This window comes from Leucopleurus acutus (genome assembly GCF_964270905.1).
Source record: "Leucopleurus acutus genome assembly, chromosome: 6".
Lineage (NCBI taxonomy): Eukaryota > Metazoa > Chordata > Mammalia > Artiodactyla > Delphinidae > Leucopleurus > Leucopleurus acutus.
Window position 1 is genome coordinate 37763379 of NC_139149.1, and position 18552 is coordinate 37781930.

An 18552-nucleotide genomic window follows, 5' to 3' on the forward strand; every position below is an offset into this window, starting at 1 on the left:
GCTGGTTTTGGTTAATGGAAGCATTCTATTTTGTGGGACATTCTTTTCTGTAATGTATGGGAGTCGTTTTTTCAGTAATATGTAAAAGCAAGCCTTATACTGCCTTAAAAGCAAGGTTAAAACCTTAAAAGCAAAGTTACACTGCGTTCTAAACTCAAATGTGTGGAATTCTTAGAAAATCTGTAGTTGGAGACTAACTATGTTCTTGGAGGATCAATGACAAGATGCAATATGGTGTTATGGGTAGAAGGCTTGGCTGGGAACCAGGAATTCTGGATCCCAGTCTCAGCTCAAATTGTTGCTTTGCATATGGTCATGGGAAGTTATTCTTCGGAAAGGGAAGCTAATATTCCTGCCCAGCCACCAAAATCATGTGGAAGAAATGGAGATGAGGGACCTGAATATACCATAAAAGCAAAATTGCTGTCCAATGCATGGGAAAATTACAATTATGTAAGCTGTTTCTGAAGAGTGAAAAAATTAGTAGAATATTAGTTCTATTTGTAGTGAATATTTGCAGTGCACGTTTATCAGAAGTCTCTGTGCGCCCCATACCTAGTCAAGTGCAGGTCTGGGGAAAAGTTTTTATATTTCATTTTTTAACTAAAGGGACGAGAACATGTATGTGTTAACCATGTGGCTTCCGTGTTCTTGGAGATGCCACCGGGAGTCTTGGCACCACTGGGAGAGATTTGCAGAGTGGCAGTTGGACTGGATTGCCCAGTGCCTCACGAGGAAGCTGCCACCAGGGCGGCGTGCCCCAGAAGGAAGACTCAGAGTCGTTTTTGCTCTCTTTCATTTGGCAAAATAAACGCTCCCTTCAATGAAATAGCTTTTCACTTTCTCTCCAGTGAGAAAGGTTTGATTTTTGTATTTCCCACGAATTGACTTGGCAGAAAATCGGATCTCCTGAAACAACTACAGCAGCAACTTTTATTCATTTCTCCAAGTATATAGAACATTGAGCTCACTCCAGTTTAAAGATTACCTCCTCTCATGCCCTATGTGGTCAAGACAGAAGCCACTCTTATAGGGAAAAATTCCAGAACCCCTGTGGTCCTCATTACTATTACAACATGTTAGAGCTGGAAACAGCCAATCTTTCACTTGTCAGAGAGGAAGAGACCCAGAAAATATAGGTAAATTGTTTAAGGTCACAAAGTATGTGTGGGACGAGGTCCTAGAGTAGAATCAATTCCTCTGACTCTCTCCTAATCTCTACGTCTTGGTAGATTAGGGTACAGAACAGCTGAAGGGCAAAGGCTGGGTTCATTGTATTTTGATAAGAAATGAAAATCACATACAAATAAGAACCTTATTTTTGAAACACAGATCCCATTAATTTCTCTAACAAAAGTAACGCTTCTGTCTTCATTTTGTCCATTAGCCAGGCAATAATTCGGAATTTCTTCATTGTCACTTGGGCAGTTTGCCTTCCCAGAGTGTTTTTTCGTAGCTGTCTGTGATTTTGACAGTGCTTGTGTGTCCATGCACAGGACTTTTGGCAGAAAGGAAAGCATTTGAGGCTGGTTCCCTACAGGAAGAAGGCTTACAAGATTCATGCTTGTGTGTTGCCTTTGTTCATTCTCAAGACGTGCAGAGGTTGGCATTGCCTTGGCAACTCCAGTGGAAGCCAATTGCTTCCACTGGCTTCACGGACGTCAGTTTTATTGCAGCCTCTCCTGGGAACAGCCTTGGCTTTGGCCAGAACTGGCACCAAGCTCCTTCCCTGGGGCACAGAGCCAGTGTGGGGAGGGAGATGGGAATGTCTGCGCCCAGCTCTGGCTTAGCATTTCTATCCCCGGTCACAGAGTCCTCCCAGCGTAGATGGGGACAGGCAGTGGAGTGGCGAGAAGATGGAGCTGGAGGGTTCAGCTGACGGGAACAATCAGGCTGATTGGCCTCAGGGTTTCCTTGTGAGGCTGCATTTGCAGATTGGTGGACCCAGGAGAGGATGTAACAGTGATGGGAAAGAGCTGGTCACTGCTGGGTATGGGATGCTTTGGCGCAGGGAGGTTTCTTTCTGCTTTGGGAATTTGCAGGCCAGTTCCAGATACACGGGAAGGTAGGTGATGGGGTAAAGAGGAGTAAAGGGATGCAGAAAAAGATAGGGCAACTCCATGACTGCTAAAATCTTGGAGGTGGGGGACGAGTATGGTCAGTAACAACTGATGTTTCTGATACTCTGGAGAGAGACAATGAGTATGGATTCCGTCCCTCCCTCCAGCACCCCAGCACCATTTCATGGCGTCCTGGCACCCTGCATGCTCGTCTGCAGGCATTAGTCAGCAGCAGCAGCAGCAGAATTTTACTGAGCACCTACCCTGTACCGCTATGTACAAGACACTCTGCTAGGTCAATATCTTCGGGAGCCTGGAGCCCTATTTGTGTAGGCGAGAAACTGGTAATCCTCTGGGCAGATGTGGCCCCATGGACCCAAGGCTTGGCAAGTGACCAGCACCTTTTGATGAAGAAAAAGTCACCTCTTTTTCTAGGACAGCGTCCCAAACCCACACCCTGTTAAATTTTAATAAGGATTTCAATTTCCACTCACCCACCCCCCGTCCCTGGTCTGGACATCAACCAAATTGATGGCTCCATATTTGACAGTGATTCAACAAACCCTGAATCTCCTAGGACCTACTTACTGATTGAAAGAGCAAAAATGTCTGGGATTTTGCCTTACTTTGAACCTTCCCAGAAGCAGACACTGGAACGGATTCAAATTCAAGTTTCTTTGGGAAGTGGTTCCTGGACACACTGATGAAGAGTGGAGAAGTGAGACAGGGAAGAGAAGGAAACCAACAGAGAGCGTGTCATCACGCCAGGTTACCACCACGTGCAATGGGAGTTCCATCCCAGTGGGGAACCCTGGGAACCAGTTTGGAATACCTGCCTCAGAGTCACTCTCCCCTCCCCTTCCACCCCTGGGTGAGGGAGCTGAAGTGTTTACCCCAACTTCTGTCAGTCACTGGTTGAAGACCACTGGGCTGGTGCTGGGGAGGTCCTTCTGGCCTGCTGCGGGTGACAGAGAGGGCTCCAGCGCCAGAAAAGCCCTCAGGCAGAGATGCAGATGCTGGAGGTCAGGCCAGTGTGCGTGGAAATGGTGAAGATTGAGGGGATATGGTCAGGACCCTGGAAGCATCTACTTTAGGTTTGCAGTTGGTATAATCACAGATGTTTCCAGGAGGGTCCAAATCTGTAATGGCAAAGCTGGTGAGTCTGCAAGTGCCTGTACCAGACACAGCTCCTCTGCTTTCCTGAACAAGCTTTATGACTGAACATGGAAATTCTATTTATTTTTAAAGAGTGTAGGAGATGGCCTGAGAACAGAGTAACTTTTACGAGGACCCCTGGAAATTAAGTGGCCCCCGTGCTCTGTGGAGCAGAGCTCACGAGTCGCAGACCTGGGGGCCTAGATGCCTGGGGTGTGATTTGGCACTTGGGTGTGGTAGGGGCACCGGCATGCCAAGTCTCGGAGCTGGTACATTATGAATGATTATCACTTATTAGCATCCCTTCCTTTAAAGGGTCACTGCTGAGTAACTTTGCAGTACAAATGCCCGGTGAAAATTGGCTCAAATTTTTCGTAACAGAATAACACTGACCATGTCTTGAGCATCTTCTGTAACACCAGGCACTGCCCTAGATCCTTTACTTGCATGAGCACATCTGATCCTCACAGGAGGCCTGAATTGTGGATAATATTGACTCTGTTTTACAGACAAGGAAACTGAGCCTCAGAGAAATGGGAATTATACCCAAGTGTATTTGGGTTCATTTCCACTATATTTTGGTAGGCAGCCTTCTTTGGGCAACATTAAGTATTGGCTACTGGAGTGAGGAGTACAGAAACACTGTTATAAATCCTTCTATAAGTCCCCTCCTCCTGGTCCACTGTTCTCTTTCTTAAAGCATGTGGATGTGTATAACTTATAGTTTTCATAAGATGATTCATTCCAGGCCATTTTATAAATGTTAACATAACAGCACAACAATGTGTTACAGTGCCGGGGAACATCTCTGTGTCCATAATATATATTAATATAAATTTTATGATGTAAGTGTCAATTTAAAAACTTCTCCCGATATCAGCAAGAAATACCACTGCCTGCCCACTAGGATGGCTATAATAAAGAAAACAGATAATTACAAGTGTTGACAAGGATGTGGAGAAATTAGAACCCTGATATGCTGCTGGTGGGAATGTAAAATGGTATAGCCACTTTGGAAAACAATTTGTCAGTTCTTCAAAGAGTTAAAACATAGAGTTACTATATCACCCAGAAATTCCACTCCTAGTTACATTACCAGGAGAAATGAAAATATATGTCTCCGTAAAAACTTCTACATGAATGTTCATAGCAGGACTCATAATAGCCCCAAACTGGAAACAACCCAAATGTCCATCAATTGGTGAATGAATACATGAAATGTGGTAAATGCATACAGTGGAATTTTATTCAGTCATGAAAGTGAATGAAGTGGTTCATTCTACAACACGGATGAACCTCGAAAACATTATAAGTAAGAGAAACCTGTCACAAAAAGCTACATATCATATGATTCCAGGACAGGCAAATCTGTAAAGACAGGAAGTAGCTTAGTGGTTTCCCAGGGCAGGGGGAATTGAGAGGCTGGGGAGTGACTGCTAATGTGTACAGAGTTTCTCTTTCGGGGAATGAAAATGCTCTGGAATTAGACAGAGGTGATGGTTGCACAACCTAGTGGATGTTCTGACAACCACTGAATTGTACTTTCTTATTAAAGGGGTGAATTTCATGAAATTTGTGAATTTCACAAAACAAAACTTATTCTGGCAGAATATTTGTGTCAATAAAAACATGAGTATCAACATTAACCCAAAGGCTTCCTGCTTTTTAGTTAATGTTTTAGAAACATTCTTTCCGATGGTTTGCCAAGCCCTGGACAGTTTATGAGTTTATCTTATTTGATTTATTCTTGTGCAAACTCATATAATGTTTTACTGATGTCTTAACCTTGGACGTCTTTGGAGTCCTTCAATTCAAGACAAATCCATACACCTTTCCGGAAGGAAGCACATCTGCCTTTCTCTCTCAGAGAAAAGAGATTCGGATGTTGAACACTTGGCTCCCAAAGTGAAAAAAAAACTGCCACGTAAATGTAGGCCAAGAGCCTTGGTCTGTCTGGTTCTGGAGGACAGCGCCAGGTCTGATGCTTCAGGGATGCCGATTTTAAATCGATACAGGAACACAACTTTCTAACATTTGGAGCCAGTTGAGTTTCGTGCAGGTTCCCTGCTGCCTCGCAGGGCTGTGGAGATGAGAGCTGTGCATTGAGAGGGCATTGGATGGGCTGACTCTCAAGTTCCTGTTAACTCTGAGAGGCCATGATTCTAATTCTCCTGCTGTACTGCTCCAGCTCTCATAGCAAGAACTCTTTGTTGAACTAATCAATTGTATATTTGGAAATAATTTAGAATTGATGGGGAAGAAAGCAGGGGAAAAAAGTACCAGAGGCTCATGCTTGTTTCCTTGATGTTCAGAGAGAGCAGTTGATTCTAAAGCCAGAACTCTCAGAGCATGACACAGGGAGCCAGGAGGTCTGGATTCTAGGCACAGACCTGCTAGCCACCTAACTGGCTGGGTGACTTTCTGCAGGTCATCTATCCTCTCCCAATCTCATTTGTTTGTTTGTAAAACACAATGCTGGGTTTGGACCAAGGACGTTTTGGCTCTGAAAAATTTTAGAATTTTTCTTAATAACTCCTTCTTTTCATAACAAGTCTTACATCTGCCTTTTCCTTGCCTCTGGTTGGCTTTCACCTGTTTTTAATTCCTTCTGTTGCAAGGAAGCCTTGCCATGTGCATAATGCCCACCGTGTTTCTTGCCAGTCTTGTCCTTCTTTCCTGATCTTAAGCCCTTCTTTCCTCATTGGGTTCCTGTCAATCCCAACTTCATGGTTAACACTGTCTCGACTTCTGTAGGCTATGGTAGGGCTCTCTGTCTTTTGTTGCCTCATTAATCGCTTTGCTTCCATCTTTCATGTTAGTCCTAACATCTGCTGTTCCATGTGTCTCCTACTTTTCCAGTAAATCATTAGCTACCTAGGAAAACAGCATGATGTAAAGGAAGAACACTTGAAATTAGAGACTTAAAGTAATTTCCCCAAAGTAATAGAGCTGGTGATGTGCCTGGGCCTTAGTTTTCCAGTTTGTGAAATGGAGATAATAATACCCACCTCATGGAGTTACTGTGAGAATTAAAAGAGATAAAATATAAAAGGATTTGGATCACAGTGGCTGGTGATGGTGTTGGTGGACAGTAGTGAGAAGGTGGTCAGCACAGGAAGAAATTGTCATATTCTGTACTTTCAGGAGTGAAGTCGCGCAAACAGCTGGGATGGAGAGGTTAGTGATATTCTCAGTAATCACTTCCTCTACTCAGTGTCTGAAGATAATCCCACAGAGTGAGTTTATATCTCGTTGTGGAAATTTAAGTCTTTTTTCCCTGTTTCTTTCTTAAAGATAGAAGAAAAATCATTTAAATCATTGGCCCCCTTTGGTCACAACCCTTGGTTGGTCTCAGAGATTGTTATTAGATTACCTCTTGATTATCTCTTCTTGGGCATAATTAATTTCAGTTTCCTTAACCTCTCTCCTGGTGCCCATTTTCTAAAACTTTAGGTGGGTCTTTTGCTTTCTTCTGTCTCCCAGAGTAATATTCCTTCCAGGATGGGGAACAGTTGTTGGGTAACAGGTCAAATGTGTTAACAGACAGGCCATATAGTTCACAGACACTTTGCTCTCAATCACTTGATAGGAATTCTGGTGGTTTGACTTTTTTGTTTTTTAATTTTAACTATAAAAATGTAAGAACCATCTGCTGTTATTTTTTTGTACGTGATCCTGGTAAGTTATTTAGCTACACTGCTCCCATGCAATTAGCACTGCTCTGCGAGAGACTTCCATGGCAAAGCTGGGTTACCTTATTTTCAGTTGTAATGTACGTGGAGTGTGTGTCCCATCCAGATTCCTTTCATAAATTGCAGCAGGTTTGCATAACATGCAATTAGGTCTTGGCATTTATATGGCTTCTGTCTTAGCCGGTTAGATGCTTTAATAGTAGTGGTCCATTTGATTGGTTGAGAATGGGTCACATAGTAATTTCTGTGGAGCAAACCAAATAGGGTAATGTAATAGAAAGTGATGTCAGGGTGGGGTGGGGCTGCTTTAGTTTAGCGTCACGGAAGCCCTCAAAGGAGGAGAGGTTGGAGTTGACATCTGGCAGGGGATGAAGAGACAGCCAAATGAAGATCTGTGGTGAGCCAAGTGAAGATCTGCAGTGAGAGAATTCCAAGAAGGTGGAAGCGTTAAGAGCAAAGGCTCTGAGCAGAGGAATAAGTACGGTACTGAAGGAAGTCCAGTGGGCTACGCTGTAGTAAGATGGAGGAGAATGCAGGGAGCTGAGGGTGGAGAGGGTCTAGTCTAAGTATAATAGGAGCCACTGGAGAATTTTAAGAGGGATGATACCATTTGATTTATAGTTCTAGAAAGCTCACTCTGCTAAGTGAAGATTGGATTGTTAAGACCAAGAATGGAGGCAGGGAGACCGGTCAGGAGACTGTAGCTGTTGTCTTGATGAGACACGATGGTGGCTTGGACTGGGGTTATGTGGTGTAGATGGTGAGAAGTGATAGAATTTGGGGTATATTTTGGATTTGGAATCTATGGGACGTGATGGATGATTTTGGCCTGAGTACCAGGTGATTGGTGGTGCAGTTCTTACTCAGACATAGAGGGCTTGATGGTTCTTTTTTGTCCAGTCAAGTTTGAGATGGCTAATGGACATCCAAGTGGAAATGTCTAGCCGGCGATTGAGTATATGAATCTGGAGCTTGGGTGAGATTTGAAGGCTGACATGTTCATTTGAATTACAGAGAGGAGGCTGAGGTCTGGGTCCAGGACACACTGTCACTCAGAAGTCTGGAAGAGACATCAGCAATGGTCACGGACAGAGTGGCCAGAGAGGTCTCAGAGGACCATGTGCTGAATAGGTGCCTGGAAAGGAAAGTGTCTCCAGAAGGAGTAACTGGTGACCTCATCATTCAGTTTCGAATGTTAGCACCCAGCACCCATATTAAGATGTAAATCCAAAAATTTATTCTGCAGCTGCAAATGTAGTGACAACTAGAGCAAGCTGGGCCCATTGCCTGCCCACAGAAACCCTCAGCCACAGTAGGATCAGAAGCAGGGAGACTCTTGTCTCCTGGAGGGTCTTTGCTGCAGTCTCGACCAGGATTTGTGAGATTTTCATTTCTTTACCAAAACAGCAGAGAGTGATGAGTTCGTTGTTGTTATTTTTGCTTAAATGGCCGTTGTATATACAGCGGGCACACTGTGCCACAAGTCAGTTCTTAAAAATAAAAGCCTATGACCGCCTCAGTGCATGAAAAGACACATAAAAATGCTTACATTTTTAACTAATTTATGTTCTAATCCTGACAAGATAAGTCTCATAACAAATCATTTTCTACATTTTCTCTTTTCTCGAAGGCAGTTTCTGTTTGGGAATTAACTTCAGCTTATGGAAAATTGTTATATTATGCGTTTGTCACTTGGTAAATGTGATACCATTGAAATGAAGAGTAGAGATTTCTTGCTTTCTACGTCTTTTAAAGTGAAAGCATAGCACACTCCAACAAACATTTTAAATTAAAGGGCAAAATTGGGGAGTCCTACTTTTTGTATCATAGACTATAATTTAATAGGTCCTTTCCCCTGCTGTGTCAAGTGTATTTTCTCTAAAACCTAAAGCAGGATCATGCCGTACACAAGACGGTTTATTGTGGTGATTCTCATCAAGTTTGGAGAAATGATGGATTTGTTTTAAATTAAGCAAAGCTGCATTTTCTTTCCAGAAGGTTCAGCGGACGACAAATACTTAGGCAGACTCTGTAAATGTTTATTCTAACCTTTTACACTACTGACATTTAGTTGACTTTTACAGATAGATAAAGCTGCTAAGAATATGGTGGGCTGATCGTTGGCAATAGATTGCAGTGAGGAGTATAATCGTGGTCATTCAGCCCAATACTAGATTCACTGATTGAATGAGACTTGCTGGGCACAAAACATCAGGAAATAATCCCTTTCCAGAATTTTAACAGAACGAATGGTTCTGCTGCTTTGTATAAAAACAAAATTTGATCGTACCTGAAAATTCTCCATTTTTTTCTAAAACCAAGCTGGAAGTAGCTCGTTTACCTGGTTGGCGCAATCTTGTTTTTTTAAAGACTAAAGCTCGAGAGCACAGCCCTAACGCGTAGCCTCACCTACGTGTGGCTTTACCATAGACATAGAGGAGTGAAATATTAAGCCGGTCTGACAGCTGTGTGCTTCCTTTTGTGTGAAGGTTATGGGATGTAACAAGCCTTGTCCTTGGATCCCCCATGAGCGGTTATCTTTTCAAGGTGTCAGACTTGTCCTTGGGTGGTTCTCCGTGTCCAGAGCCACGTGTAGGAGGTGCAGGGTGGGAGTGAAGGAGGCTCTTGGCTCTCTCCTCTCCTCCCTTCTCTTCTCCTGCCCTCCCTTCTGCACTTGGGGAAAATGAAGGTGAAGGGGCCGGGGGAGGACCACCCCTTGCCTGGGTGGTAATTGGTGGGGAAGAGGTGCTGTGATGGGGGTTCTCCTGGGGAAGAGGCTGTGTCTGTCCTCCCTACCTGCTTCCCCAGTGTGCAGCACCGGGCGTGGAAACACCCAGTAACTGCTTGTTGAACGCTGAGTGGTGGAGTGTCAGGGCTCTGCACCTCCGGAGTCAGTAGCACCTCAGCAGAACCTCTTCCCTTCCCTCCGGCAGTTCCCTCCTCCGATCGCACACAGCCCAGTGTCGGGCCAAATCCCCAGAGCCCACACCTGGGGAGAGCACTTGATTTATATATTTATAAATATATTTATGTAGAGGCCCCCCTTTATCTCCAAAGCCTCCACCCAGTTAAGACACCACCTATGCATGTGAAGAAAACACTGGAGTAATCTAGGACACAGGGCAATAATATCTGGCTATTAAGAGCAGCTTCTTAAATCAGATCATGGCATCTTCCCACTGAATAAAATCCAAGTGCGTTACCTTGGCTAATTTCCTTTCCCATCTCCTCTTGTACACCCTCTAGTTCCTTGAGCACTCCAGGCCCCTTCCTGTCTGCTCCACCCTTTGCCTGGAATGTTCTTCCGCGGTTCTTCACCTTTCTGATCTTTTAAAGATCCACTTAACTGCTACTGCTTCACGGAGGTCTTCTTTGGCCTTCGCTCATCCCCTCTGTCCCTTTACGTTATTCCTAGGCACGTTGCATTTTCCTGTGTGTTTGCTTTCTTGTTCATTATAGCTGTCACACTTGATTGAATGTTCTCCAGGCAGGACTGTCTTCTGATTTGGTTAGCATCTAGTCTATGCCTGGATCAGAAGAAACTCTCAGTGACTAAATATTTGTTTAAATGCGTGAATGACGTGTCAACCTACATTTCATCAGAAAAGGTGCTTCAAGTAGGAAAAAAAAATGTTTTTCTTCTTTCTCCTTTCCGATTCTCAACATACAGTACACACACACAAACATGTCGTTCATGTTAGAAAATTTCCCTAGTCTTGGGCTTCCCCGGTGGTGCAGTGGTTAAGAATCCGCCTACCAATGCAGGGGACATGGGTTCGAGCCCTGGTCTGGGAAGATCCCACATGCTGCGGAGCAACTAAGCACATGCGCCACAACTACTGAGCCCGAGTGCCACAACTACTGAAGCCCACGTGCCTAGAGCCCGTGCTCCGCAACAAGAGAAGCCACCGCAGTGAGAAGCCTGCGCGCTGCAACGAAGAGTAGCCCCCGCTCACCGCGCTTAGCCCACGCACAGCAACAAAGGCCCAACGCAGCCAAAAATAAAAATAAATAAATAAATTTATTTTTTAAAAAAAGAAAGAAAATTTCCCTAGTCTTGGTAAGGAACTGCCTTAAAGAGTGGGCTTGGTGACTTAGTGCCTATGGTCTGACTAGTGCCATTAGTGCCTTTTCTTCCTAAGCGTCTAATGTGCTTTGCCGTTTCCTTCTAGCAAGGAAAGCCATATGTCTTCGACAGAGTGCTGCCTCCCACCACGACCCAAGAGCAGGTTTACAACGCGTGTGCAAAGCAAATTGTCAAAGGTAAGTGCTAACTCTTCATTTCCTCGGGGCGCTTCAGAGTAATGGAAGACAGTAAGTGGTATTCGCAGCCTAGGAATCAATACCCTTTGACCATAAGCAGAGGCCTGCTAATTGGAAACACTGAATTATAGCGAGTTCTGGCCCTGATTTGCTGTGATGTCAGGCAAGTTATTTAACTCCTCAATACCTCCTTTCCAAGGAGATTTCTTTATTTCTTTTGCCACCTTTTGGGCAGAGTTATTCTGTCACCCAGAAGTTTAAAAGCAAGGTAAGCTATAGTCATGCTATTTCTGAAATGGTTCTAAAATACTGCTGAAGGTATAGTACCTCCTCAGGAGAAAAACATCTATTCTGAGACTCCAGTTGTGTATTTTTGGTTGATTTATTTTGTGCATCTGTCTCTTCAGAAAGAAGCTTTTTTTTCTTTTTTAATTTTAAATTTTTTTATTGGGGTATAATTGATTTACAATGTTGTGTTAGTTTCAGGTGTACAGCAAAGTGAATCTGTTATACATATACCTATATCTACTCTTTTTTACCTTCTTTTCCCATATAGGCTATTACAGAGTACCGAGTAGAGTTCTCTGTGCTATACAGTTATCTATTTATATATAATAGTATGTATGTGTCAATAGAAATGATCCCTGAAAGTATAGTCTTCAGGAAGAAGCTTTAAATGTGGGAAATTCTTGGGCATCAAGGAATTTTCTACAGCATCCTAAGATCACATTACCTTGCTGGTTAGTGAGTTGTTCTTGCTAGTCAGCATTCCTCAATTATACTTTCATCTAACCCACTTTCAAGCATGCCACCCAGATCCTGACATTTGTTCTTCGCCATAGGTAGCCTGAAGCCTGAATTTGTGTCTTAGAGATCAATCCTGTTCTCTGGGACTGGCCTTGGTCCTGAAGGATCTGTGTCAAAATAACAGCAAGGAGACAAAGCAATTTACACGTTGCTCTACCTTGCCCTTTTAAATCGGGGGCAGGGTGGAGCTTGCCTTTGGGGAGCTCACCATCTGGACAGAGCTGAGGGGCATCTTTGCCTTTCATACTTTGCTTTTCATCCTTAAATCCTTGCCTTCAAATTTGAATGCTGCAGCAATTGTGCTTTCAAATGTCTCGATGCTACCACTTTTATAGGCAGTGCTAGATTCAAAGAGTGAAAAGTAAAACAAACAAACAAACAAAAAAACCCCAAACATCTTGTCATATTAGATCCACTTATTTTTAGAAGCTGAGCTGACTAACCTAACTACTTGAAATGCATGAAGATCAGCCCTGGGTACATCTGTTAGATTAATTCTGACCCTGGACACCTGCGTGGGAGACGCCCATCAGAATGTAATGTTCCTTGCTGAGGTGTATGGTTATTCACATTCTTGTTGCAGACATCAATTAAATTAGACGGTGTTCACAGTAAGATTATTATAGAAAATTGAAGAGAAAAAAATATGCCTGAATATGAGCTTTTTTTGAATTAATCGTTTGGGCCTGTATCTGGTGGTAATTTTTGTCTTCTCTCTACTTCTACTCTTTTGCTTCTCTTTCTATCTAAACATATTTGCTCTTTCTTTCTGGAATATATAGTTCTAGTTTGCTTCTAGTCAGCCCTCCTTCCCCTCTATTGTCAGACTCTTTCATATTTTTATTAAAGTAAGATTAATCACATATGAGCCAAGATTTCCTTCTTTTTCTCTCCTCCTTCATTATCAGATCTAAATAGTATTTACTACGTGCTATGCTAAGCGTTAGGGCCATTTAAACACATACCTGCCCTCTCTAAGTTGACATTGTAATTAGAGATGGATACACTCTGTTTTTTAAAAATCCTGTGATTAACAAACAATAATAATAATCTTTGAGTCTTTATTTACTAGATAAGTTTGGGTCCTTTCAGCGCTTGGAATTCTCTATAATATATGAAATGCCAGAAATGGGCAATCCCTGGGGGGTGCCTGTGGACACCCTAACTATGGATAACTTGAGGCCCAAATATATAGTGAGCCACAAAGAAAACTATTTAGAATAAAATCGGGACTTCCTTGGTGGCGCAGTGATTGGGAATCTGCCTGCCAATGCAGGGGACACAGGTTCGATCCCTGGTCCGGGAGGATCGGATCCCACATGCCGCGGAGCAACTGGGCCCGTGTGCCACAACTGCTGCGCCTGCGCTCTGGAGCCTGTGTGCCACAACTGCTGAGCCCGCGTGCCACAACTACTGAAGCCTGCATGCCTGGAGCCCATGCTCTGCAGCAAGAGAGGCCACTGCAGTGAGAGGCCCGCGCGCCGCAGTGAGGAATGGACCCCGCACTCTGCAGCTAGAGACAGCCCGCGCGCAGCAATGAAGACCCAACGCAGCCAATAATTAATTAATTAGTTAATTAATTAAAATAATAATAATAGAATAAAATCAGGCTCTGACATGATATAGTAAACAGACATTTCTTGGGCACCATACATATAACACGAACATACTCATTTTGTAGCAATAAAGAGTATCTTATTCTCCCTTGAAAGAAAATTATTAGGGGCATAATGAAGACCAAGTTTAACTTTTTTTAATATCCACTGAGGCTAGTGTGAGGGGACGTGGCTGTGTATTTCTGCATCAGCAAGATAAAATGTAGGCATATAAGAAAGAACTGTTTGGAATAGATTACTAGGTACAGCTGAGGCATCTGTGGCCATGACAAGCCCTATTTACATCAAATATGGAAGGTGGTGCAGTGGAGGTCTTTTTTTTCTAGAGGCCAAGAATTGAATCAAATGACTTCTAAAGGAAGTTTAAATCGCGGTCTCTGTGATTCATGGTAATGTAGTGGACTGGTGAGCTTTCTTTTCAGGTCTATCTAAACCCTTAATGTTTTTGAGATCAGGAAGACTCCTTTTAACTGGACAGCTTTATTCTCTCTCAGTCTTTGCATTCCCTTCAACTTCACTGAGTTAAAAAAAAATATTTCGAACATTTGATTGTAGAATCCTGGCACCTCCCACGCTCCCCTTTTTATCTGGTGTGTATTTCTCAAAACATCTTCTGAAAGAGTCTGTAGAATCTCTTCCAGTTCTTCTAGAAGAGGTTATAGGGTTTGTGAGTACCAGCATGGTAAATAGAAAGGTTCGTATGGATGCCCTAGGAATTAAAAACCATTACCGGTTACCGGACACTATTACTGAAATAAGAATAACCGCGTCCCAGCCTACAGAAGCCACCCCTGGCATTTGCCTTCCAAATTAACTGGATGTAGACCATCCAGTGCTAGAGAAGATGGTTTCTTGTTTTCCAGTTCTAATTTCTTTAAATTGCATTCATTTAGTTGTTTCTTTCATTCATATTTTTATGAAAGTATATTAGGTATTTGCCATGTGGTAAGTACTGCTGGGGACTGGAGTCACCAAGATACATAAGACTGCAAGAATCTTTGAGTATAGGGAAGGAGACAGACGCATGCACAATTATCATACACGTGGGGATTATGTGCTTTAGGATGGGTGTGTGCAAAATGCTATGGGAGCACAGAAGAAAGTCACTACTGGTTTTGGTGGGTAGAGAGGAGGATTGGAGAATGAAGGCTTCTTGGAAAGGTTGGGTTCTGAGGAACATAGAAAATGCAGGGTGGTACAAGCAGAAGAAATAGCAAAAGCATAAAGACCCAAATTATATGGACAGCTTAGAATGGTACAGGGTGCATGGCTATGAGACCTAAAAAATTAGACTGGACCAGAATTTGATAGAAATTGAAGGGCTTTATCTTATAGGTGATGTGGACCCATTGAAGAGTCACAAGCTTAGGATATTATCAGATCTATTTTATCATTTTATTATATATGACTCTTAAGAAGAATTATATTTATTTAGCTGCTGTTATCTGTCAGGCACCCTGTATGCATTTTACATATGTTATTGCATTTTAAATCTTTACAACTTTATGAGGTGTGAACATTATTATTCCCTTTGTACTAAAGAGGAAACTGAGGTGAAGTAACTTGGCCAGGTCATTGAGGGAGTAGTGAAGCGAGGCTGGGCCTTGAACCTGAGTTCGTCTGACTTACTTGAATTTTACTATCCTGCCCCCACTTTTCTGGTGGGCCCATAATGAGCATTTGATAATTATTTTATGAGTTGTTCCTTTTCCATCAGGCCATATGGACCACATTGCAAAAAGACAGGGGTAGGAATGGCGGTGGGAAAGGGGAGAGGGGAGAGAATGGAGAACGGAGACTGGGTTCCAGAGCTGAAGGGTGGCCCTGGCTGTCTGCCGATAGTGAGACACACTTGCATTCTGAAGACGCTGCACGCCCTCACCTGGGCACAGTACCTGCCCTCGGACTGGTGGGGCCAGTATCCCGGTTGGCCTCTGGCATTCGGCAGAACGGTCTCTGCGTTCTCTGGGCACCGCCTGCCTGAGTAGTGTGGTTGGCTGGCAAAAGCCTTAGGATTCCAAGCCAGGGATGAGTTGCAGCCACTATTGCCAGGGGCTCTGGTGCCACGACCAGGCCGCTGTTTCACCTGGAGAGTCGATAGGAGGCCACAGCAGCCTCCTCAGGCACCCTGGTGCGTAGGTATGATTATGTCTTCCCCAGGTTCTTACCTGATAATGGAACTAACTCTTCTGCTTCAGCAAGACCTGGACTCAGAACTAATAAAACCTAGGATGGAAAGCTTGGCTCTCAAGGCTGCACCGGGAAGCAGCAAGTATTTTCAAGGACCCCGTTCCACTCCTCCGTCTCAGGGCTCTTCCCACCCGCTGTGGACTCTCTTTTGGGTTTGCTTGGCCGCTCGATGGACGTGTGCTGTGCTCGTGGGGCGCCGCTGGCTGTGTGGTGTGAGCTGAGGTCACATCACGCCAGACTCCATCACAAAGAAAGGTTCTGTCCAGCTGGGCTGGTTCCTGGCTCTGTGGCTGGTGTATAGAAACAGTCATTATGTTATGGCGGAGACTCTGAAACAAATGCTCTCCTCGGCCCCAGGACCTGTCCCTCAGCGTGATGAAAGTGCCTTTCTGTGGGCTGTTTCTGCGAGAGGCAGGCGGGTTGGTTGTGTGGTTCAGTGGCACCGAGCACAGGCCTGTTCCCTCATCTCTCTGTGCTTGGCGGGTGTCCATCTCCCCGTATCTCAGTGGTCCAGCCCCAGATGCACTTTTGTGCTGCGCCCCCCTCCCGGCCTCTCCTCTCCTCTCATAAGCAAATACAGCCTCAACAACAAAAAACTCCCCCAGACCTGGAGTTTGGAAGAAAGTAGAGAACACTGGGTTTGAAGAGTTTTCTGTTTTCTTTTAAAATTACCTTCTGACTCGGAATCCAGTTGATAGAGGGTGGCATCAGCCCTGTTCAACCTTGAGCACCAGAGGTGGGTTCTACAACAACAAATTAATTGTAACATGATTCTGAACACTTTAAAGGCCACATGGGGGATGGGGAAGTTAAGCTGTGACAAAGTGAGACAGTGGCATGGACATATATACACTACCAAACGTAAAATAGATAGCTAGTGGGAAGCAGCCGCATAGCACAGGGAGATCAGCTTGGTGCTTTGTGACCACCTAGAGGGGTGGGATAGGGAGGGTGGGAGGGAGACTAAAGAGGGAGGGGATATGGGGATATATGTATTTGTATAGCTGATTCACTTTGTTAGACAGCAGAAACTAACACAACATTCTAAAGCAATTATACTCCAATAAAGATGTTAGAAAAAAAGGCCACACGGAGTTTGTCCTAATGGGCTTCTCTTATGTGTTCTCTTTTTCTCAAAAAAAAAAAAAAACAAAAAACTTAAGAAATTGCCCGCAGTGTTGAAATAGCCACAGCAAAGAATCAGGGATTCTCCAAGTAAGAGTCTCGTGTGCCTCTCAGCTCTCTACCCCAAACAAGCGATGCTGTCCATGAGCTCTTGTTTGCATATGTGTGCCCCAGTCCTTAACCTGAGGGAGTTTGGTGAGCAGTGACTCCCTAGGAGTTAGGAGGATTGTGCATTCTCTTAGCGAGGGTGGATTTAGAGGGGTGGACTGAGCCTGGGGGTTGTCTGCGGGGCAACATTCAGATGCCTTGGTCCCATTGCTTCCTGGCGGAGGAAGAAGCAAGTGCTGGGTTTTCTCCCATCTGCAGAGCTGGGTTCTGAGCTGAGGTTTCTTCAGCGTGGGGCAGTTGTTCAGGGCCGCCTGTGTGGTGCAGGCGAATGAGTAGGGTGGCCAGTGGCTGCGATGAGGAACCCAGGGAGCTGGACCCCTGGCCTTGGCTGCCGTCTTCCTGCCCCAACACCTGAGGTAAGGGGTCGTCCCAGGCTACTTCCTCCACAGGGACTTAAGATAAGAAAGAAAGCCCTTTCAGTGTGGGGGAGAGGTTTAGTCTCTAATAAACAGGAGCTTTAGCGCTGGGATTGTGGCTGGCATTCTCGTTGTCTGGAGTTGTTTGTGCCATGGATATGTAGAATTTGAAAACAACCACCGAGGGTGGAGACCACTTTCTTTGGTCCCTGAAAGCCTGTCACATTTGTGGTTGTGTAGAAGCTCTCCACTCTGGCCACCATTTTCAGACTGTAGAAATCTTTTCTCTGGGCAAGTTGGCACTTTTGAGAAAACTGAAGCTTGAACCTCCAACCCTTACACTGTAGTCTTCACGTTTTTTGCTTCCCCCGTTACCAGGGAAACCATTACCAGAAGTTGGATACGTGCGAACATTTTCTCTCTCTCAATATAGCTTGACACAAACTCTTGAGGGCTGCCAGGATTAAAAAAAACTGCCACTTAATTTTTCTTTTTTTAGCTACCCGAGGGAAAATCCTGCTTTCTTTTCTGATCCCAGTTCACACTCCAAAACCTCAGACCAGTACAATGTGCATTAAAATTTTTTTTTAAAAGACCCAACAGGGGCTTCCCTGGTGGCGCAGTGGTTGAGAGTCCGTCTGCCGATGCAGGGGACACGGGTTTGTGCCCCGGTCCGGGAGGATCCCACATGCCGCCGAGCGGCTGGGCCCGTGAGCCATGGCTGCTGAGCCTGCGCATCCGGAGCCTGTGCTCCGCAACGGGAGGGGCCGCAGCAGTGAGGGGCCCCGCGTACCGCAAAAAAAAAAAAAAAAAAAAAAAAGACCCAACAAAACAACAGAAACTAACCAGCATCATAAAATTGAGAGAGACCAAGAAAGCAAACCAACCAACCTCATCAGGGCCTGAAATAGATGGAGCTGATTGGCTGGCTTGATTTTTCTGTAAGTGGCCTTGGAGAGGACACCCCCTTATGGGACTCCTGTCCCCACCCCTCCGTGCTTTTAGGAATGAGGACTTCCTCCCTTTATATAGAGATGGTGGGTCAGGGAATATTAATTATGCATCATTCCGCTTTCAGTGATGTTTATGTGGATGAAGTAGGATCGAGGGAAATGAGCAC

The 18552-nt window shown here is 44.4% G+C and overlaps 1 protein-coding gene across 1 annotated transcript in view; it reads left to right on the forward strand.

Annotated features, from left to right (window-relative positions):
• KIF5C (kinesin family member 5C) overlaps positions 1–18552 on the forward strand; it is a gene marked incomplete at both ends in the record, with an annotated part of 148726 nt that overhangs the window by 44945 nt on the left and 85229 nt on the right. The window contains one exon of the mRNA XM_082840740.1: positions 11080–11170. Within this exon, the coding sequence (XP_082696866.1) occupies positions 11080–11170 (91 nt within the window). The remainder of the gene's footprint in view (positions 1–11079; positions 11171–18552) is intronic.